This window comes from Anabrus simplex, chromosome 1 (assembly GCF_040414725.1).
Source record: "Anabrus simplex isolate iqAnaSimp1 chromosome 1, ASM4041472v1, whole genome shotgun sequence".
NCBI lineage: Eukaryota > Metazoa > Arthropoda > Insecta > Orthoptera > Tettigoniidae > Anabrus > Anabrus simplex.
The window spans coordinates 1,662,205,722-1,662,229,776 of NC_090265.1; the positions used below are offsets into that span (position 1 = coordinate 1,662,205,722).

At 40.5% G+C, this 24,055-nt stretch overlaps 1 protein-coding gene across 2 annotated transcripts in view; it reads left to right on the forward strand.

Moving 5' to 3' along the window:
• The window catches only part of LOC136881663 (NADP-dependent malic enzyme), a 189,715-nt gene that overhangs the window by 123,893 nt on the left and 41,767 nt on the right, over positions 1 to 24,055 (forward strand). For both annotated transcript variants that reach the window (XM_067154168.2, XM_067154169.2), the window contains exons 3-6: positions 13,385 to 13,543; positions 18,839 to 19,020; positions 19,171 to 19,351; positions 20,820 to 20,948. In XM_067154168.2, coding sequence (XP_067010269.2) covers positions 13,385 to 13,543; positions 18,839 to 19,020; positions 19,171 to 19,351; positions 20,820 to 20,948 — 651 coding nt within the window. The remainder of the gene's footprint in view (positions 1 to 13,384; positions 13,544 to 18,838; positions 19,021 to 19,170; positions 19,352 to 20,819; positions 20,949 to 24,055) is intronic.

A 24,055-nucleotide genomic window follows, 5' to 3' on the forward strand; every position in this document is an offset into this window, starting at 1 on the left:
GAGTGGATCTCGAATCAGCCCTCAGATTCAGGAAAAAATCCCTGACCTGGCCGGAAAGCGAACTCGGGACTTCTCTCGCTGGGAGGGGGCAGAATTATCTGGGACCATGATTGGGAAGGAAGCTGCCGTGTCGTGTATGAAAAGGCTTTCGAGGATATCTGTAGTAGATAGTAAATAGCAGAGCTTGGTTATAAGCATAGTAAGAGTCTACGCGGAAAAGTTTGCACTACTTAACCTCGTTACAGCTTACTTCATTAGAGGAAGTGTAAGTGCTCAGTAGTTTGTATACCTTCATTGTCCACTATGCTGGAAATACTGTTCACTAGGTTTCAATTTTTAAAGAAAGGAGACTCTTCGTAATGTTAGGATTCATTTAGTGAGATCAAAGGTAGGCTTATGATATAGCCGGGCTGAGTAGCTCAGGCGGTAGAGAGCTGGCCTTCTGAGCTAAGTTGGCGGGTTTGACCTCGGCTCATTACGGCTTATTGCTCAAATACATCGATAGATTTTCTGACACGTTGAAGACCTCCTCCGGCACTTTAGAGTCTCCAAAAACTGTAAAATTAGTTGTTTCCTTTTTTGAAAAAAATTACAATTTTGCTTTATGTCGACACAGATAGGTCTTATGGTAGCGATGGGACAGGAAATGACTAGGAGTGGGAAGGAAGTAGCCGTGACCTTAATTAAGGTACAGCCTCAGCATTTGCCTGGTGCGAAAATAGAAAACCACGGAAAACCATCTTCAGGACTGCCAACAGTAGGACTTGACCCGTTTACCCCCCGAATGCACGCTCACAGCTGCGCGCCCCTAACCGCACGGCCAACTCGCTCAGTAAAAGTTAGTGGAACGTAAAACCAATAACATTATTAAAAGTAAGATATAGTTCTCTAAGGCACAGACGGGTTTCGCACTTCCGCGTATTCACAACGATTAGAATATTGGAAATAGGTGTGTCAGGTGCTTGGCATCAGAAGTTTGCCTACTGTTCGAGGTCAGACAATGAACGTCTAATGCATCTTTTATACTTAATTATCTCATACCAGATACGAGCTAAGTACCTGCTCTTAATACGGATTTATGAGCAAGGATTAAAGTGGTTAGATTAAGGTAGTCGTTAAGAAGATGCGTCTAACAACACGCTCTTGCAGACAATATTTAGCACCTTCTCATGGGGTACGTAAATGTACAGGTTCCCTCGACACTCGAGAGCACCTCACGTAAAGCTGGCCGTGATTGAAGCACCAGTCTTCCAGATAATGACGCAAAATGAAATGTGAATGATAAACCCACTAATATGAATCCTAAATCTGCACAATATTAAAAAGAAACTCGAAATATACATGAATACGATGATATTGAGCCTCGATGGCTCAGGCGGCAGCGCGTCGGCTTCTCACCGCTGGGTTCCGTGGTTCAAATCCCGGTCACTCCATGTGAGATTTGTGCTGGACAAAGCGGAGGCGGGACAGGTTTTTCTCCGGGTACTACGGTTTTCCCTTTCATCTTTCATTCCAGCAACACTCTGCATTAGCATTTCATTTCATCTGTCAGTCATTAATCATTGCCCCAGAGGAGTGCGACAGACCTCGGCAGCCGCCACAATTCCTTTCCTCGCCGCAAGATGGGGGCTTCATTCATTCCATCCCTGACCCAGTCACTGACTGGAAAACAGGTTGTAGGTTTTCATTAAAAAGATAGAAACTCGAAACATTCATGAATACGAAGTCGACGATAGTGAGCCTCCGTGGCTCAGGCGGCAGCGCGTCGGCCTCTCACCGCTGGGTTCCGTGGTTCAAATCCCGGTCACTCCATGTGAGATTTGTGCTGGACAAAACGGAGGCGGGACAGGTTTTTCTCCGGGTACTACGATTTTCCCTGTCATCTTTCATTCCAGCAACACTCTGCATTAACATTTCATCTGTCAGTCATTGTCCGGCTCCATGGCCAAATGGTTAGCGTGCTGGCCTTTGGTCACAGGGGTCCCGGGTTCGATTCCCGGCAGGATCGGGAATTTTAACCTTAATTGGTTAATTTCGCTGGCACGGGGGCTGGGTGTATGTGTCGTCTTCATCATCATTTCATCCCCATCACGACGCGCAGGTCGCCTACGGGAGTCAAACCGAAAGACCTGCATTTGGCGAGCCGAACTTGTCCTCGGACACTCCCGGCACTAAAAGCCATACGCCATTTCATTCTTTTTCATTGTCGGTCATTAATCATTGCCCCAGAGGAGAGTGACAGGCCTCGGCAGCCGGCACAATTCCTATCCTAGCCGCAAGATGGGGGCTTCATTCATTCCATCCCTGACCCGGTCACTGACTGGAAAACAGGTTGTAAGTTTTCATTTTCACGAAGTCGATGATAATGAAGGTTGAATAAATAAACTAAAGCGCACAGCTGTTCTCAAATATGGATAAGCACTCTTTTCGTAGAATGTCGCGCTCATTCTTCAGGTGGCCTGTAAACAAACAAGCAACGACGTGTGAAATGAGTAGCCTATTCATTAGTGAAGGTGACCGCAGCCAAAAACAAAATAAAGCTGAATTTTCTCGAAGACCGGTAGAGTTACGAAGGAAATACACATGGCGTTTTTTTTTTGTAGAAAAATGTCATTTTAAGGCCACATGGTGCACTTCATTTTTCGGTCGTGTCAACCGTTTACCTGTTATTTTAGTTGATGTAGGGCATAAATTGTCCAAATTTGGGACATACCCCTGTAAAATCTCCCACTAGTTAAAAAAATAAAGTGAATTATATCAAAATCAAAAGTATCCGTAGCGTGACTCGGGAGTTCAAAAGCTGTATCTTTACCATATTTCAGCTCATTCAAGCAAAAAAGCAAAGTCACCTCCGTACAGGCCATGAAGGCCCTTGGAGGAGTGAAAGGTAAAGGCTTCCACCATTGTTAACCTCGTCACGTGATGGGGTAGAGTGGTTAGCTTTACGCCCGGCCGCCTTTGCCCCCAGGAATGAACCTGGTACTCATCTTTGGTGTAGGCTGAGTGAACCTCAGGGCCATAAGCACCTTCGGAAGTGGATATCTCGTTTCTTAAATTTTACGACTTTCTGACGGCGATTCGAACCCACGTCCTTCCGGTCAGTTCAATCGGTCCAGTGATACATATTGGTAACTGGGGCTAAGATTAGGATGTAAGTGGCCAACTTCAATGAGCCAATGTTTGGCTGAAGGTGAAATGGGGAGGAAAAATAAACCCCAAGAATAAAGAGGGACATTGATAGACGTATTACACTCTATACACTCAGTTTTTACCTCATAATTTTTATCTAAGATTCTTCTTCTAAGATTGTCAACCCTGAGGTTGATTGGTAGCACTTCTCCAAGACTCTTGGTCTTGTGCCAGTCTCTTCAGTTCTACATAAGATTGGCTGCCCAGATCTTTCATTAGTTGTCCTATGCAGTTCAGCCAAGTTCTAACTCAGCAAATCTTCTCTCCATAGAACCCTACAATATAGTAGCCAGTAGACTTCCATGTCTGGTTATGTGTCCAATCAAGATGTTCCATCTTCTCCTCGTAGTTTGCATCAAGCATGGTTTCTCTCCTATTCTTCTCAATATTTCTTGTTGGTAACTCCGTCTGTCCAGGATATCGTGCATTTTTAAAATTTTGCGAAACTGCCTTCCAACGAAGGTAGTCCTATATCCTCGAATACTTCGACTTTTCTTCTGGCTGTCACACCTAGTGTCCAGGTCTATCTCTCCTGGCTCAGCCCGGCGGTGTTTGAAGTGCCTAAATACGCCAGCTTCGTGTCGGTAGATTCACTGGCATGTAAAAGAACTCCTGCGGGGCAAATTTCCGGCATCTCGGCGTCTCCGAAAAACCGTAAAAATGTAGTTAGTGGGACGTAAAGCCAATAACATTATTTATTATTGTCCAGGTCTCGCTTCTATAGAGGAACGCGCTCTACATATATGGCGTGACCAGTTAACCCAGTGAGTTGGCCGCGTGGTTAGGGTCACGTAGCTGTGAGCTTGAATTCAGAAGATGGTGGATTCGAATCCCACTGTAGGCAGCTCTGAAGATGGTTTTCCATGATTTTCCATTTTCACACCTTAATTAAAGCCACAGTTGCTACCTTTCCAATCCTATCCCTTTCCCATCCTTGTGTCACTGAAATCCTTCGATGTGTCAGTGCAACGTTAAGCCACTAAGAAAAGGACTTGACCAGTTATTTTCTTAGTCTGAAGTTGATGTTATTAGATGTGAAGAGTAAGTAAAATCTACAACGTTATTCATATGTTTCCCATACAGAGTTATTTCAGCTTCGGTGTGATGCTTGCTTACATGAGTATGCCTTTGTCCATCTTAATTTCCATGTTGCACCCAGTTAGAAAGGTACTGTCCATTATTTCAAACATGGCTTTCAACTCTCCCTCGTTCTTTACTATTATGGCAATGTCATCAGCAAACCTAAGCAAATCTCGGATTAGGAATACTGAAGTCAAAAGTAGGTTCAGTCAATGTCAGCCTCATTGTTAGTTACAATATCACAGGCAACTAGTTTAACCGAATTTCTTGAAACTCTGTATTTAAGTTGAGGGATAGCTGGGCTGTGCACTAGACTTTTAATTATTTGATTAGTGTACATCGTCATAGCAGTATTGAGGAAGTCAAAACAGATTTTAGATTCAGAAGGTCAACTGGATTGTAAACAGTATTGACCTATCCAAGGCTTTTGATAGGTAGATCTTGGGAGACTTCTGATGAAAATGAGGGCTATTGGACTAGACAAGAGAGTGCTTGAATGAGTGACTACATTTCTAGAAAATAGTCCTCAAAGATTTAGAGTAGGTGAAGCATTATCTGATCTTGTAATGATTAAGACGGGGATATCACAGGGCAGTATTATTGGACCTTTATGTTTTCCTATGTATAGAAATGATATGAGTAAAGAACTGGAATCACGGATAATGCTTTTTTTCAGATGATGTCATACTGTATAGAATACCGTAGTAAATAAGTTACAGTGACTGCAAAAAGACTGCAAGACCTCGACAATGTAGTGAGATGGTCAGCAAACAATGGTATGATAGTAAAGGGAATGAAAAGTCAGTTTTTAGGTATCACCTAAAAATCCTATCAGTTTTAATTACTGTGTTGATGGGGGTGAATGTATCTCACGGAGATCACTGTAAGTACTTAGGGGTCAATATAAAGAAAGATCTTCATTGGGGGAATTACATAAATGAGGTTGTAAATAAAGATTACAGAATTCTTCATACCATGTATGACAGTTCAGAAATGTTGCGAACTTTGGGCTGGGAAGACTTGGGAGTAAGGAGACAGCTACTCGTCTAAGTGGTATGTTTCGAGCTGTCAGTGGAAAGTTGGCATGCAATGACATTAGTAGACGAATAAGGACGAATAAACTTGAGTGGAGCTTTGAAAGGAAGGCGAGATCATAATATTGAACACTTTTAGGTCCTTCGTAGGATACGTACCTTCTTTACCTATTAGGAAATCGGCATGAGATCTTTCTCTTGGGTCGTCTACGGGTTCTTCGTCACTTGCTTAGGCGAGAGGCGGGTTGCAGTAATTGCAACTACTGTATCTACTAAGTGAGAGGAGTCGAGTCAAAATAAATTGATATTTATTCATTATTGATGATGAGGTCGAAGAAACGTGTGACATTATTATTATCCCCATACAATGAAATCAGTCTTGTCCATTTAAAAAATAACAATAATAACGATGATAAGAGAGACTGGCTTTTGAGACCTTAATTCAACTGCCTGATGAGCATCCTTACTAGAAACCACTGTCTTAATTTAAGAATGAAATAAAGAAAGTCTGGAGATCCCTAAGATCGGTTTCCATGTGAAACCGCATGTACCACCATAATGATTCGTGATGATTCAGCCCCCGTAGCGCGAGCTCTGGACTCTTAGTGTAATCAAATACAGTAGAGACAATATGCTACCCTTAAGGATTTAGCCTTGTTAAAATGGGAGACAATTCGACGGTGGCGAAAGAAAGACCACGCATTCTTCTCTACTTCATAGTTACTGCAGCCAAACACAGCACATACCTTTCCCCTCATGTTGAGAGGAGATATCAAGGAATGACACACGCTACTATTTAATTATGTCAACTCACTGAAAACGCATAAATAACACAAAAAACTTCACACACAAATACACGTGCTCTTACGACAGAATCAGTAGTTCTCAGGTCTACCCGCTACAGAGAGCTCTAATAGCTGTCCCTCGACAGCGGTTGTACGGCATGGACCCTTAATTGAATCGATGTGACTTGCGACTATGTCATGGATCGACATCTAACTTTGTGATATACGTTAAAGTCATTGTGGATGATGGCCACAAGGAAAATTATGCTATAATGGCAGATGGCTGTAATCTAAGTCACTGAGGTTGATGACCCCATGACCATCAGAATTTCTAAGCTGAAGGCCAACACAATTACGTTACTGTAGTTGATGACCAAGGTTTTCACATTAATAAATCCCCAGCGCATCTGATGCTCAACAAATCAAAATAAAGAATAATAACAACAACAACAAACGCTCACAACACTTGTGGCAGTAAAGTTCCTTTGACATCAGACACGTCCCCGTAATCGTTACGTTAATAAGTTGAGATTTACCAGCAAGTAAAACTAAGACTTCCGAAATACATTTTCAAGTTAGTCACTTGGTTTTAAGCTAATTCTCAAAATACGATTTCACTGAATTAAATAAATTAATGAATTTACTCATAATCCTAATTAACAACAAATTTTATCTACCCCGGACGAATTTTTTCTTTAAAATCTTTAATTATTTAATTACATTATTGTTTTATGCTCATACTTTTCTTCATCGCCGCTGAAAACGGGATACATTGTCATAATTACCAGTACTATTTATTTATTTATTTATTTATTTATTTATTTATTTATTTCATGGCGTCACTCAACAAGCTTACATTGTAACACTAACGATTATTAAGAAACTAGCTTGGATAATCCTAACATTAAATCCTACAATCTACATAAATTTACACACAACGCAAAACAAAACAACCCACGTCACATCGCTTATAACGCCTACGATTATCCCCTGGACCAATTCCGGCACCCCCTCCGATATGGTTTCAGGTCGTAATGCTCCTCCCCCAATTCCAGGCTGGATGAACTACTGCACACAATGTTCTCCGCAAGCAATGACCTCATATCAGAAGAACCTACATTTGTGCCTTGGGAACCAACAACAACACAACACAATCATCCATCACGAACTCTATGGATTGACAGCTATCGTGACATTCAAATAAAACTTTGTACAAAATATCAGACAACATCACTATCGATTCGCAATTTTTGACATCCTTGAAAATGGTTATTTTCAACATATCGTACCATCGTCTCATTTCCGTCGCTTCGAAAATGAATTCAAGTTTCTACTAAAACAAGTCTCTTCTAAATAATCTAATTCCTAACATTTTACTACAAATGACAAATCTCAGTTACGGGTTCTTTCTAACAGTAAGCTGGCTCAACCACCTAACAGCTGGATGGAATAACGTACACACGAGCTCTCCCCCCGATAACGCTAAACAAACACGCACGTTATTTTAACTTGCATCTAACGAAAACCTCACCTCGCTGGCAATTCACATGACATATAATTCTTGACCCACATAGATTATGCCAAGAGATTTAATTTAAAACATCACTCAAATATTCTTATCCATCACGGTCCTAGGGTTTCACGTGGAATCATAACTGTGGACTGACCCTATTTCCATCTCATTAAATTACACAAAATAACTCCTCAGGTTTTCTACACTGAAAATCCCGGTATCAGCACTACAGGATTTTAACAACCTTCATTCCTTCTCATTTTCGCAAGACTTAAAACTCTCGCGATCACAAATTCTCTACACGACAATAATATGGAATATCTCTCTTGGGTGACCCTCGATGCTGTTACATAAAACAGTCTGTGACAACTAACCATCTCTCCTCGCATATCTGAGCAAATATTTTCAAACCAAAACTCACAACTTACACAAATTTTACCGTCATTTTATTCTCATCAATTATACACAGATTTCAACAGGGTTTGGAATAGCAATCCCCTTTAACAAATTTTATCGGTCTCTCCTCGTAACTTTCCTTGACAAAATTTACGTCGCCGAACACAACGGTGTGCATTCTACGCCAGCTCTAAATGAATAACCACGGATTACGCTTACATGAATTTCATCTTTACACCAAACATAAATTTTATGATAAATTAACGTCCTAACTTTGGCAAACCACAAATATAGAAAATAAACGTACGGAAATGATACTTTGCTTAGACATTATATTCGTTTCTCAACCATCAAATCTACTACTATACAACACTTCACACGCTAGTTTCGCGACTTTCCCGATTATCCAAGAAACATAAAACAAACGACCTTTTGTCTTTTGTCATATTCCTCTGATATTTTCACGAAATAAAATGGTGACATAATGAAATAAATAAAAGCACTTTATAAATACGTCGTCTCCCATCATTAGGCCTACAGGCTCGCCAGTCTCTCTCATTCTTTATTTAGCCATCTTGACAGACAGTGGCTTTACAACACATATTTTCCCTTCTCTGTCTTTTTTACCATTCACCTGAAAATAATGACATAAAACAAAAAAAATGCCCTTCACACGTTCTCTTCCTCACGAACTGAACACGATCATCAAGACACCGATCCGCACACGCAACGAAGTTAAATAAATAATATGGATTAATTCAATTGCAGGACTTCGGCATTACAATGACCGTCTGTTGCCTTGATATGAATTTACATGACGGTTCCACATGGGAATACCGTTAACTTGACTGACAATCTTTCTCCACTTGGAGATGGTATTATATAACCACCTTTGGTCAATCTACCCTCCTGGTAGGAACCTAGTGTACACAGCCGATTTTTACTGTTCTTCTGAGTATAGTGCGGTCGCTTCAAATTCTCTGAACATCTCGGGGTTGCAAAATGGCGCATCGTTCTTTTATAACATTTACTCCCACTCTCGCGCCAACCGCCAAAAATTTACAGACACTTTTTTACCCGATAAAATGTACTTATGCCAGACGCAACACGGTTGTTTAGTTTAGTAGCGGTGTTGATGATAAGCATTTAAGAATTTCTCTTAACCAACTGAATTGTTAAATTACCTCATAAGATAGGCACTATATTTGGTCGGTGTAACAAAGTTCGAACGAACAGACGCGTCTTTCGACAAATTTCCTTCTGGAGTTATTTAGTGGTCTAAAAGTCTTTACCATTAATGACCAAATTTTTTTTACTTACAATTTCCTGACGTTTACTACGGCAGTTTCGTGACCAACTCTTCTTAAAATGTACTTTTTATTAGAAAAAATAGTCCGGAAATATCCCTGCCCATTCTACACGTGCGGGTGTCGTAATTTCTTTAGCGTGAGAGTGAGAACCACCACCTGTTTCTCCACGTGCCGTGTCTGGTCAGGGATTAAAAAAAAATGTAGCTAGAGCTCATGACTTGTAATTTATATGGGACCTCATGTAATTACTATAGGACTGGTTCCTTATGACACAAAGGTCATGGTTTCAATATGAAGATAAAAATGGTATTCAAGAGGACAAATTGGGACAAATATTCATCTATAAGAAGAGGAATTAGGGATTGGCATAATTTATGAAGGGAAATGTGTGATAAATTTCCAAGTTCTTTGAAATCATTTAAGAAAAGGCTACTGGTACATAGACAATGACAGAGAATCTGCCACCTGGATGACAGCCCTGAATTCAGATCAATGATGATTGATTGATTGATTGATTGATTGATTGATTGATTGATTGATTGATTGATGAGGTAAATACTAAACTTCTCCATTATTACCAATATTTGATACCGAAAACCTGTACATTATTAATGTTGTAGAAAATGCAATTTCCGAAATTTTATGCCTCAAACATTTTTATTGTACGAGCTATGGTAATGGATATATTCATACATTTAGATTTTTATTGCCAAATCTATTAATAGTGATTATTGCTGACATGGAAGTATAATTCAATTCCCATGGTACCGTAATGAGATTGGTGAGAATAAAGAATCGTAAAAAAAGGTTGAGAAATGATGAACTCCTTAGGCAATGGATGTCCCATTATTGCCAGCTCGCAAGAAAATAATGCAATGGTCTACAAAACTAAAACTAATCAGCACTAACATTTTACTGACGGACTGTTGTTAGTTGAAGTATATTCTGTCTCTTCTGCTGCCACTCATCTCCATTCAGATGACAGTACTGCTTCAAATGTATGATGTTCATAAAAACCAGAACACCTTGAAAGACTAGAGATAGGAAGTTCATATTCACAGAACATGTGCATTATTACGTTCTGAAGAAATGATTAGCGTTTGAACCATGTCGGCCTTCAGGTTCAAGGTCCACATCGATATATCGGCTCATCACCGCCGACTGGTAAAATGTGCCTGCGGCTCTTGTTGTCGCTATAAACCAAAGGTAATGGATCAGTGTGACTTGAGCAGACGTGCAGGATGCCTCGCAGACGTATGCGAGAATCATTCCGTCAAATGAGTGAGCTTGAAAGAGGGCGCATTATTGGCATGAGAGAACGTGATGCATCCAACCGGGAAATTGCTGCTCGTGTGAGACGAAGTGTGCCGGTAGTACAATGGGTATGTAGAAGATGGTTCACAGAAGGACGTGGAACACAATGAGTTGGGTCTGGTTGCACCACCCAGACCATCCCCCGAGAAGATCGACACCTCATCCGAATGGCATTGCAGGGTAGATCTGCATCCTCCTTGGCTCTGACGCAACAGTGGAACAGTATGATACATCGTACACTATCAGGAGTGACAGTCCGTCGCTGTTTATTATGGTCTGGGTTACCGGCGCATCGTCCATTTCTCCGCCTACCTTTGACTAATGTGCATAAACATGCTAGACTGCAATGGTGTATGGAATGGCATCATTGGGGACAGGAATGGCAGCAGATAGTATTTTCGGACGAATCCAGGTTCTGTTTGTTTGAAAATGATGGCTGCATTTCGGTTAGCCGCAGACGGGGTGGGGGGGGGGAAGACTGCATTCGCACAAGACATACAGCGCCAGCTCAAGGCCTTATGGTGTGGGGTGCTATTGGGTACAGCCAAAAATCACAGTTGGTGCGTGTCTAGGGCACTATGACCAGTTTGACCTATGTGAATGACATCCTGCAAACCATGGCCATACCCTTTCTGCACGACACCCCAGATGCCATATTTCAGCAGGACAATGCGCGACCACATGTTGCTGCATGAACACGTGCCTTCTTGTTGTCACATGATGTCAAGACTGTTGTCACCGGACTTGTCGCCAATCAAAAATGTGTGGGATATAGTGAAACGCCGGTGCTGCGCTGTGACCCAATGCCAACCACCAAAGATGAACTGTGGAACCAGGTGAATGCAGCATGGATAGCTATACTCCAGGACACCATTTGCGTCTTGTATGCATCGATGCCATTATGCATGGGACAAGTTATCAGTGCCCATGGAGAATCCAGTGCCTACTAGGCAACAAGACACATGCTGAACTTAGGTGACTGAAATGCTAATTGTTTCTGCAAAACATACTAACAAACATGTCCTGTGAGTATGAACTTCCTATCTCTAGTCTTTCAAGGGGTTCTGTTTATTATGAACATGAGTCTAGCTCATTAAAGACAAGTACAACACCTAGCATAGCATAAACAGATCTGATGATTATAATGATCTAAGTCTTTAATATGAATCAGGGGCAACAGCAATAACTTTCATATTTTTAAAAATACATTACTTCTTTTTGTCAATATTTGAAATGTAATACTTCTCTCAGGAGAAACTACACCACATTCAGCATGGTTACAGTCTTTTCCTTAATGTCCTTAATTATACTATTATCAATTAGGGCGCAGGGCTGTTCAAGGGTCAGACCCACTTGCAAACGTCCAGCTCACACACTGGCAAGTGCAGAGGATTGGGACTGGCTGCACTCCTGCCCCATTATCAGCTAGTGGACTTCATTTGATCAAACCTTGGTTTATTTTATTCAACATTAGCTAAAAATGTTTAACCCTTTACTGCATGAATTATTTTTCGTTTTCGTTTGGTGAAGAAAATTTGAAGCTTCAAGCTTACGTTCAGTGTTTTAGATTTACCAGCAATTCTTAACTGGGGCTAATAGCTTAACACTCGTATGTGATGTGGATTGCCATAATGGGGTATATGTACGATTTTTCATGATTTCGCACTAAGCTTTTAACATTCAAAGACCGAATATTACTGCCTACTGGCCATGGGTACGTATTGCAGGGCAAGTACAACTTGCGCGACCGTAGGTCGGTAATGTCTTTGAGGTTGAGCCAGAGGTACTCCTGAAGCCTGTGGTAATGTGATGGGGAGGGCCCACGTAAAATAAACGGTGGTTGGTGTGCGTGGATGTTGATGGGGTGGAAGGAGTACCTTTGGTTGTAGGGCTGTTTTGTCTTATGTTATGTAAAAAAAAACAAAAAACAAAAACAAAACAAGGCGTCACTGGTATATGTCTTTAATTGACTGTATAGTTGAAGGTCTGCCATAAAACTACCTCTGTCCACAATCTGTATCCATTTATACAGGTGAAAAGTTATATGTTTCCTGAGGGCAACAGTATGCAGTAAAAGGTTAATATATATTGGTTTTACACACCATTAAAAGAAAAGTGATATCATGAAATTGCCAAAAACTGGTGAATAGCAACTCTACATTTATAATTCATGTTTAAAAAATACAAAATAATAATATAAACAACAATGTAAATTTAATAAAATATTGAATATTTGCACTTGTTTTTACATTTAATACAACCTGTAGTAAATTGTAATCAAAATTAAGAAAATACGGTGATATTTATGTTTATAGCAATAATGTAGAGATAAGACAGTATAAAAAGAAAGGTTCCATTTTAGTAAATTGTATATTGTTTGATATCATTTTTCTTGTAATTATTTATAGAATTGATATAGGCTTATTTTAAACAAAGTGTCAAATAAAATAAATCAAAGTTTGGTCAACTGAAGTCTTCCAGGTGACTAATAGGGTGACAGTCCAGCTGGTCCTAATCCCCTGTGCGTGTGTGTGTGTGTGTGTGTGTTTGTGTGTGCAAACTGCATATTTATGAGTGGGTCTAATTCTTGCCCAGCCGTGCTTGCTATTTGATAATTGTTATAATTCACATTTTTATTTTTATGAATCTAGAATGAGTGCTATAATTAGTTATCCTTTACTTCAGAATTAGTATATGGAGTGAATGTTTGTAAATTTTATTGTTCAATCCAGTATATTTCATGTTTTCATTCCTTCATTCCAGGGAATGGCATTTACCTTGGAGGAACGTCAGCTTTTGGGAATCCATGGACTCATCCCACCACGCTTCAAAACACAAGAGGAGCAACTGGAACTGTGTCAACTTAATGTGGAACGATATACTGAGGACCTCAATAAGTATATCTATCTCATGGGACTCCAGGTGAGAGATACAAAATCATCATCGTCGTTATTGTCATCGTCGTCATAATCATCATCATGATCATCATCATCATCATAATCTTTTCCCCCTTTCTGGGTGGGAACAAATATTGTTCCTCTCCACTTCATTCTGTCTTTCCACCATTTCTCATCCAGTCCAGGTTCCATTGTCTAATACTATTCTTCACCAACTCCATCCATCACAGTCTCGGTCTTCCTTACTCTCTCTTCCCTGTCATCTGTCCTTCCACTGCTTGTTTTTGCTTTCTTTATTTCATTCATTTGCTTGATGTGTCCAAACCATTTCAGGCTGTTGTGCTTCAGCTTTTCATTTAGGTTTTGCATCTTTAAATTCTTTTTATATGTCTTTATTTCTCCCTTTCTCCCTCCTTGTTATCTGTACCATAGATAGATAAATAAGGAATGGGTGAGCCCTGCCTTTGCAGTCCAGCTGGTCGTAATCCCCTGTGCATGTGTGTTTGTGTGTGCAAACTGCATATTTATGAAGACTCTTTGTGTCCCTTAAACGGGTTTGCCTAGTCCAGCCCTAGTGCTCCTATGAAGGATACCAGTGTCAGTCTTCTGTACCATACTCTCGATGATGATGATGATGATGATGATGCTTGTTGTTTTAAGGGGCCTAACATCAAAGGTCATCGGCCCCTAATGGTACGAAATGAAAGAACAAAAATTGCAAAGGCATCCACTGACCAAAATAAAAATAAAATATGGCATGAAGAATGAATGGATGGACAGGAACTCAACAAAACACAAAACAAACAAACAAAAACAAAAACCAGTGGATCGGACTCAATACAGATCGAAAATAACATTATTACCGGCCAAGGAACCACTTATAAAGCACAATGATGCTTGGTGTCTAAAGGGGGTGCAAAATCCACGTCTAAGGCCCCACAGAATGGTACATGTCGCGAGTAAAATAGAACCATGGTATCTGTCATGTTGGGGTATTAATCAGAAGTAGCGAAGACTCACGGTGTTCCACAAAAGATGGTACTACTCACAAGTATTGCAATACGTACAAGTAACGCAGACCTATGGTGTGTCTCACACAATGGCCCAACTCAGAGTCAACGCAAACCGAGAAGGTTCCCCACCTAGGTGTACTAAACACGGGCGCCGGTATTCCCGTGGTGTTCCTCACATAGTGGGTACTAATCACAGGCAACGCAGACCCACGGTGCTGCTCATATAGTGGTACAACTCACAGGCTACGCCCAGACCCGCGGTGTTGCACACATGGGTACGACGCACGGGTACTGGAATCCACTGGAATCACAAACCTATTTCGTACCGAATTTAGTGGTACTACTTGCAAGTACAGGCAACCTATGGTGTTCCCCGCGTGATGGTACGATTCAAAATTAGTTTCATGGTTCTAATTCAGTCAGCCCTTGGTCGCCCCTTTTAGTCGCCTCTTACGACAGGCAGGGGATACCGCGAGTGTATTCTACATGTGCGTCCCCCACCCGCAGGGGGTAGTGTGTTTGGTCCGCGAGAGGTATTTTATTTCCCTCAAGTCCGCCGGCAAGCCGGTTAGGACCCCCCTATCCGCCACCTGGGACGCGCCACGTGGGAGTATCACCTCTCCCCCTGCTACGCCTGCATAGCAGGTTCGTGGTACCATACTCTCAAGAACTTTATTTCAGCTGTCTGTACTCTCATCTCTCTGTGTCAATGTCAAGGTTTCTGCTGCATATGTGTCCTTATTGGTACATAATATCCATAGTTACTTCTTTAGCCATTGCATATTAGACTCTGTACCTGGTGGTAGAAGACAGTCTCAAATTGTATTCTTCTACTAATTTGCATATCCAGTCTTACATTTTTCACCAGTTCACTTCTAAAGTACCTGAAGTGCTACACTACTTCAAGCTCATTTTCTCCAATTTTAATAGCTCATTTTCCTATTTTCTCTTCTACTTATCACCATTGTATTGCTCTTCTTCATGCTGATCTTCAGTCCTCATTGTTCAATCTTTCCATTCACTACATTCAGCTGTTGCTGCACCTCCCTCTCATCCTTTCCCCACATCACATCATTATCAGCAAACATCATTATGTTCATTCTTGTTCTTCTGTAAGCTTCCCTTGCTGCCTTCATGTTGTCATTGGTACATGGGGTAAAAATTGTTTCACGAAGAGGAAAAGTTCTCTCAGTTTTAATTACTGCATTGATGGAGTGAAAATACATCATGGGGATCATTGTAACTACCTAGGTGTTACTATAAGGAAAGACATTCATCGGGATAATTAATGGCGTAACTAAAGATTACAGATCTCTTCATGGTAATAATAATTGTATGGCCTCAGCTATCATGTGCAGACATTTCAATTTGACACCATCTGGCTGTCTGCTCGTCAATTTTGATGTTCTGTTTTATTCTAGGCTTACTAGATGGCAGACCGAGTAAACTGAAGCTCTCTTTGGCGTTTATGACTGAGATTTAATGAATTTTGTTGGGTAAACACCAAATATGTCACCAGAGATTTTTTACATGCCAACATCGTTTGACATGGAGTGTCGAATGGACTTTTTTTTTGCCCTTCAAAAATCCGACTACCTCTGCCGGGTTTGAACCCGCTATCATGTGATCCGGAGGCCGACACTCTACCACTGATCCTCAGAGGCAGCTTCTTCATGGTTATGAAGGTATTTAGGCGTTGTAATAAGGATTTAAAGAAGAGGGCGTATAGGCACCTGGTAATACTCCAATTAGAGTATGGTTCCAGTGTATGGGACCCTTAACAGGATTACTTGATTTGAGAGCTGGGAAAGATCCAGAGGAAAGCAGCATGATTTCTTCTGGGTGATTTCCAACAAAAGAGTAGTGTTCTGAAAATGTTCCAAACTTTAGGCTGGGAAGACTTGGGAGTAAGGAGGCGAGCTGCTTGACTAAGTGGTACGTTCCAAGCTGTCAGTGGAGAGATGATGTGAAATGACATCAGTAAATGAATAAGCTTATATGGAGTAAGGATCATAATATGAAGATAAATAATTCAGGCAGACAAATTGGGTCAAATATTCATTTATAGGAAGAAGAATTAGGAACTGGAATAATTTACCAAGGGAGATGGTCAGTAAGCCGGCCCCGTGGTGTAGGGGTAGCGTGCCTGCCTCTCACCCGGAGGCCCCGGGTTCGATTCCCGGCCAGGTCAGGGATTTTTACCTGGTTCGAGGTCCACTCAGCCTACGTGATTAGAATTGAGGAGCTATCTGACGGTGAGATAGCGGCCCCGGTCTAGAAAGCCAAGAATAACGACCGAGAGGATTCGTCGTGCTGACCACACGACACCTCGTAATCTGCAGGCCTTCGGGCTGAGCAGCGGTCGCTTGGTAGGCCAAGGCCCTTCAAGGGCTGTAGTGCCATGGGGTTTGGTTTGGTTTAGATGGTCAGTAAATTTCCAAGTTCTTTGAAATCATTTAAGAAAAGACTAGGAGAACGATAGGAAAATTGCCACCAGGGTGACTGCCCTAAATACAGATAAGTGGTGATTGATTGATTGATTGATTGATTGATTGATTGATTGATTGATTGATTGATTGATTGATTGATTGATTGATTGATTGATTGACATTAAAGGTGACAACACACTTCCTCATTTTACTTCAGTTTCAGTTCCAAACCATTGTCTTTTACCTACTGCTATCGTAACACAGCTGCAACAGTTCGAGTACATTGCTTTTACCATTGTTATTCATTTGTTTCCTATACCTCTGCATGTCAGATTTTCCAAAATTTTGTGCTTGACTGTGTTTCAGTCCAGGTTCCTTCTTATTATATTGCTCTTGATTGAGTCCAGTGACCTCGGTCTGGTTCTCCTTCCTTCAGTCTTATCCTCCATCATCCCCTTGGGTATCCTTCCCTCTTCCATCCTCTTAACATGTTTAAACTACCTCAGTTTATTTCTTCCCAGTTTGTTTGAAAGATTTTCCTCTTCAATTTTCTTCCCGATGTCCTTGTTTTTTTACTCTGCCCTTTCTTGTCTTTTCTACCGTACTTCTTAAATATTTTATCTCACTTGCCTGAATTTTACTCTCCTGTCTTATCGATGGTGCCCAAGCCCTTGATACATACAGTATATGAGCATATATATCTTATCCATCACCTCTTTATGCTTCATTGGTACTTCCTTCTTCCATATCAGCTTTCTCACTCTCTGGTCAAATGCATTTCCCTGATGTATCCTTTTACTGATCTCTGTGTCCAATCCTGCATCCCGCATCAGTTTGCTTCTTAAGTACTTGAAGATTTCCACAATTTCAAGGTCTTGCCCTCCCCTGTGTATCTTTCCCTTCTTTTCCTCCTGTATTCTACACAATTGTCTTACTTTTCTCCATGCTTATTGTCATTCCTTATTTACCAACATACTCACAGCTTGTCCAGTTGATCTTATACTTGCTCTTCATTTGCTCCCCATACTGCAATGCCATTTACAAACACCACCAGCTTCAACTCCCTGCCCCCATAGTTTTTTGTTGCCTCCTTCACAGTTTTATCTATTATGTTGAATTCCTTGACCCACAACTGAAAAATTTCCATCCCTAACAACTTTTTACTGCTATACGGCGCACTGGACTTTAATCGTAAATAAACGATGTGACTTTGGCTCAGTGGTTCTTCAGTTGGATACCAGTATCTTAAAGGAGCCAGCATATTCTAATCTCCTTATCCAGCAACTCAAAGATTCCTATCTATAACATCTTTTTAATGCGCACTGGACTATTTATGAATCTCTTTCGTAGAGTTATTTTTTAACATAGTGCTGCACAATATCGCGCATGATATGTACTTTTATGAGACTTTATGTGTCTTTACATTGTTTAATTTCTTCAGTATTTGTGTTTTAATTTTGCTTTAGGTTGATGATGACCTAGTATTAGGTCAAAACTAGTCCCTAATCATTTATGTAATTTAAGCTCTTTACATTTTGTATTGAAAAGGTGGACCCTAATAATACATTAATTTACTCTATTATGAACTACACTTACCATTAAAAGCAAAAAATGACAGCACACTTCCCTGTCTTAGTCCAGTTAACATTATGAAACCATTCTGCCCACAGAGGTCCAGGTACTGCTGTAACAATTGTTGTCCATATTCACTCCCTCATTTTCCAAATATTTTCTGCTTCATGACTTCCCATACTTTTTATGAAGTACGATGATGATGGTGGTGGTGATGATGATGATGATTATTATTATTATTATTATTAATATTATTATTATTATTATTCCAGTTTTTATAATGTCTATATGTTTGTTTTGCAACAGGAACGCAATGAGAAATTGTTCTACAGATTTCTCTCCGAGAATGTTCACGACTTGATGCCAATTGTATATACTCCAACTGTCGGTCTGGCTTGCCAGAAATATGGACTTATTTACCGACGACCCCGTGGACTCTTCATCACCATTCATGATCGTGGACATGTCTATGAGATCTTAAAGAACTGGTAGGTTCTGTGATAAAATGTTATCTGTTATATGATTAAGTTACATTTTTATGTGACATAAATATTCTTTTCCAATAGTTCAGCCAGTTTTTATATTGCTTGAAAGAACTTCTGAGGAAACACTTCTTATTTTTCATCTTCTTTTCATAGGCCTGAGTCTGATGTCCGAGCCATTGTCGTGACTGACGGAGAGAGAATCTTGGGTCTTGGAGACTTGGGAGCTTATGGTATGGGTATCCCTGTGGGCAAGCTGGCTCTTTACACAGCCCTGGCTGGTATCAAGCCCCATCAATGTTTGCCGATCACTTTAGATGTAGGAACCAATACACAGGTAAGCTTGTGCAATTCACTCCCCTCTAAATATAGATAATTAAGAGCAAAAAAATGACAAAGTAAGTCAAATATAAAAAGATAAAAACATGAATAGGAATCCATAATAGGAAAATGTAATGACAGGTCAACTCTGAAGTGAGATTTGCCTTTTCCTGTGTTTATTCGGCTTTCTTCTTATCCCACACTTCCCACTTCAAGACTGAAGATATGTCAAGGAGGTCCTTCATGAGTGTTAAGCCCACCCTTTTGATGAAGCTGGGAAGTAGAAATAAGCTCATCAGGGGCTGAGAACAAATGGATGTAGAAGAATTGGGTTTGACGAGAAGAGGGACAGTCCTTCTGAAGATGTGGAGATTGTGTTTGTACTCATCATCCATTTCTCTTGTCTAGCTCCCACCGGGTTGAGATGTTTATGGCATCTTTCCATCTTACTCTATTCGACCATTCTTGTTCCTCCTTAACTGCGTTCCAATCTAGGCTTCTTCTAATTATACTGTTCTTGATCGGTTTCAGCCACCTTAGCCTGGGGTCTCCCTCTTGCCTTCCCTCCTTCTATCTGGATCTGCATCATCTGCTTCAGCATCCCTTCCCCCTTCATTCTCTTCACCTCTCCAAAACAACTAAGTTTATCCCTCTCCATTCTGTTGAAAAGCTTTTCCACTCCGATTTCCTTCCTGATGTCCTCACTTCTTATTCTGTCCTTTCTTGTCTTTCCTACCATACTTCTTAAACTTTCTTTTCACTGGTCTGGATTTTATTCTCCCATCTTTCTGTCAGTGTCCAGGCCTCCACTGCATATGTCAGTCTCCCTCTTTCTTAGCATTAATCCCGACTTGCAGGGTCTGCTGCTTTGCTACATCTCCTCCATTTCTGTCTGTCGTTGACATCTTCTGGTGTTAAGCCAACACTGTGCATGTCTGCCCTGATGTTGTCAGTCCATCTCTTTGCCGGTCTTCCTCGTGGTCTTGTTCCCTCTGGGTTGATGTGGAGCGCTGTTTTGGCAACGGAGTCGTCCTGTTTTCTCATGACGTGGCCGTACCAGCGGAGACGGGCTTCCCTCCCACTGCATATGTCAGTATTGGGCGGTATTACATATTATACATCACCTCTTTACACTTTATCGGTACTTCCTTCCTTCCTCCACACCACATTTTTCACACTCTGCTCTGATAGAATGTATTTTCCTGTTGAATTACTTTACTGTTCTTCATGTCCAGTCCTGCAACTTGCATCAGTTCACTTCTTGTTCTGTTGTGATTTAATGTTTGTACTTGTCTCCTATTTTTTTATTGCTTCCTCTTCCAGTGCTGATCTGTCACTGTGTTTATCCTGTTATGAGTTCTATATATGACTTAATTTAAGACTAATTGTAGTATAGGATGCAGAAGCATATAGAAGATTATGCTTTCTAATTATTCTTAATTTATGTATTTTACACTAATATCATTTTTTTCTTTTGGTAACAGAAACTTCTGGATGACCCTCTCTATATTGGCTTGAGGCACAAACGAGTGACAGGCCAGGCATATGATGATTTTATCGAGGAGTTCATGCAAGCAGTAGTTAAGCGATATGGACAAAATACACTTATTCAGGTAAGCTATCTCACAATGCATTTTTAATTCTATTATTGTAAAGTATTTTATGTTTGATGATGCCAAAATATAAATATTATATGCCAGAAAACTGAATCTTAATGAGGCTCAGGTTTCATTATGATACAGGTTCTCCACCATTCAGAGTTATTTTCATTATGATACAGGTTATCCACCAATCAGAGTTCAGATTTTCATTTTGATACAACTGTTTGACCAATTAGGTAAGGATAGAATTACACCTGCGCTCAACGCACTAGCTTTGCACTTGTTTCCAAAATCAAACATGTCGGACACACATTAACATCAATGCACCTTCTGCTTCCAATATTCCACAACCACACGGCACATTCCCGCAAATTCACTTCACCAACTGTACAATAAACAATTTGTATTTGAAATAAAGCTAAGTTATGATAACCTTCTATCGAAGCTTTGAAAACATTACACATTGTGAAGGTCTCTGATCTACTCACGGAAAATCAATAACTCTCAAGCAACATCTCAACAGAAATCTATGAATATTTAAAAAACAGAGTTATAATTATTGTAGAGCATAAACAGTCATATGCAACTCGCCTACAACGGTAATTAAGACACTCGTATGGAAATTATAAAACGCGCTTCGCACGTTTTATAAACATACTCATGTCTTAACTATTGCCGTTATAGGCTTGTTGCATAATGTACCATACTATTCTGAGGTGTGTCTGTTAGGTCATCAGCCCAGAGGCTGGTTGGATCCTCAAATAGCACCACCAAAGGCTATGCGGTTATAAGGAAACCCCAAAAACCAATGGCAGCATGAGGCGTACTAGGCAAGATGAGGAGTGAGGTAGTTTGCCATTGCTTTCCTCACTGAGTCGGAAAGTACTATTGCAGCATGACTGACCCTATGAGCAGCACCTTTCATAACACTCAGATGCACTAGTCGTGCTCTGAATGTCATTACTCAGCACTACCCATACCCCAGCAGCTTCCATATTGTCACAGCCATGGATGTTGACTGGGACTTCAGTGGAAGCTACACTTTAATCTGGCCTGTGCCAAGAGATGGATGCAAAAGTGTATCCATCAAGAAATGACAGCAGGCAGATATTCTGAGATACACCATATTTAATAGTACTAATAGAGAAGACTTCCTTTTTTTTTTTGAGAAAGAGCCTCAATGTACAGTGTTCTTCTTCACATAGAAATACTCTCCAAAATATTTATAACTTAATGGATTATTCTATTTAATAAGGAATATTATGATAAGACATGAATGAAATCATTATTGTTTGGCGTCTTTTGAATTTTTGGAGAACGCCATAGTAGTTTATATACTAAGTAGACTTTCACAGCTGGTGTCAACTGACAAGTGATGAACTCATTGTAAATGTGCTGACATTTCAGTTACTCTTCAGTCACTCTTGTCAAGATGAAGAGACACGAGCTGGATGGATGCCATATTTTTACAGCTGTGAGAAGGCTAGGTGATGGCGCTGGTATCAGTGATTGATTGATTGCTTGCTTGCTTGCTTGCTTGATTGATTGATTGATTGATTGATTGATTGACAGTGTTTTTTTTAATGTTCCTTCTATCAGGTGTTAATTTTGAAGTCAATGGTCCCAGTCTAAGTCTTCTCATATGAACAAGAAATAGGGTACATGACTGCACTTTAAAAGACAGTTACGAGGGTCTTTAGCCAAGCATAGCTGTTAAAATACTTTGTGTGTGTGTGTGTGTGTGTGTGTGTGTGTGTGTGTGTGTGTGTGTGTGTGTGTGTGTGTGTGTGTGTGTGTGTGTGTGTGTGTGTGTGTGTGTGTGTGTGTGTGTGTGTGTGTGTGTGTGTGTGTGTGTGTGTGTGTGTGTGTGTGTGTGTGTGTGTGTGTGTGTGTGTGTGTGTGTGTGTGTGTGTGTGTGTGTGTGTGTGTGTGTGTGTGTGTGTGTGTGTGTGTGTGTGTGTGTGTGTGTGTGTGTGTGTGTGTGTGTGTGTGTGTGTGTGTGTGTGTGTGTGTGTGTGTGTGTGTGTGTGTGTGTGTGTGTGAGATTGTAAAGGCCGTTTGTAGGTTATGATGCTTTAAAACCTTCTGAGCTGTTGGTAATTCTTTGTCAAATAGAAGGAATACTTTCCTATCATGCATTTACTCCCTTTTTTCTTCTCAGTGAGTACAAGTATATGACAGTACTTACACTGTATGTTCCTCTAGTAGGGTGGGAAAATCAAATCAAAGAGTACCTAACAGTGTTGATGTACTAATTTCACACTTGTGATCTACCGTAATTTGTAAGCAGAAAGTGAGTTCACTGGACAGATTATCCATAATTGGCTTTGTTGTCAGACTGCCTTTGATGCTTGAGAGTGAAGGCTGAGTAGAATTTAGATGTCATATCTCTAGGCCTAAGCAAGAGATAATTGACATGAAAGTATAAGAATTATTGTTGGTAGGTGGGTAGGTGGGTGGGTAGGTAGGTAGCAGATTCCTTAATCAGTTTACATAGCCTTTTCTTAAATGTTTTCAAAGAACTTCGGGAAATTTATCGAACATTTATGAGTAAGGGGCATGAAAGCAAACTAGAGCACTGCACTGTCTGCACGCAGAGGATTATCTTCTTCTTCTTCTTGTGAATCTCCACATAGATTGTTGACAATCTTAGGGTAATCTTTCCTATTTTGTGTTTCTCATATCAGAGTTGTTGTATCGTGGATGACAATTCACTGTTGTAGATTCTGCATCCTGGATAATCTTCTCCACCCATGTCCATATTTGCCTTCTATCTTGCCTACTATGATCCGTTGTATCAGGCTGTATTTGTCATTTCAAAAGATGTGACCGAAATTGGCTACTTTCCTGTGTTTTCTAATGGTTAAGACTTTACTGGATTTCCTAGCATGTACATCCTTGTTGAGGAAAGCAATGGCAAACTACCTCACTCCTCATTTTGCCTGGTATTCCTCATTTTGGTGTTACCGTAGGTTTTTACGGTTTCCCTATAACCACATTACCTTCAGTTGTGCTATCTGAGGATCCAACAAGCCTTTGAGCTGATAAACTAACAGGCAGGCAGGTAGGCAGGCAGGCAGGTCAGACAGACATCCTTGTTGGTTATATGGTCTGCCCGT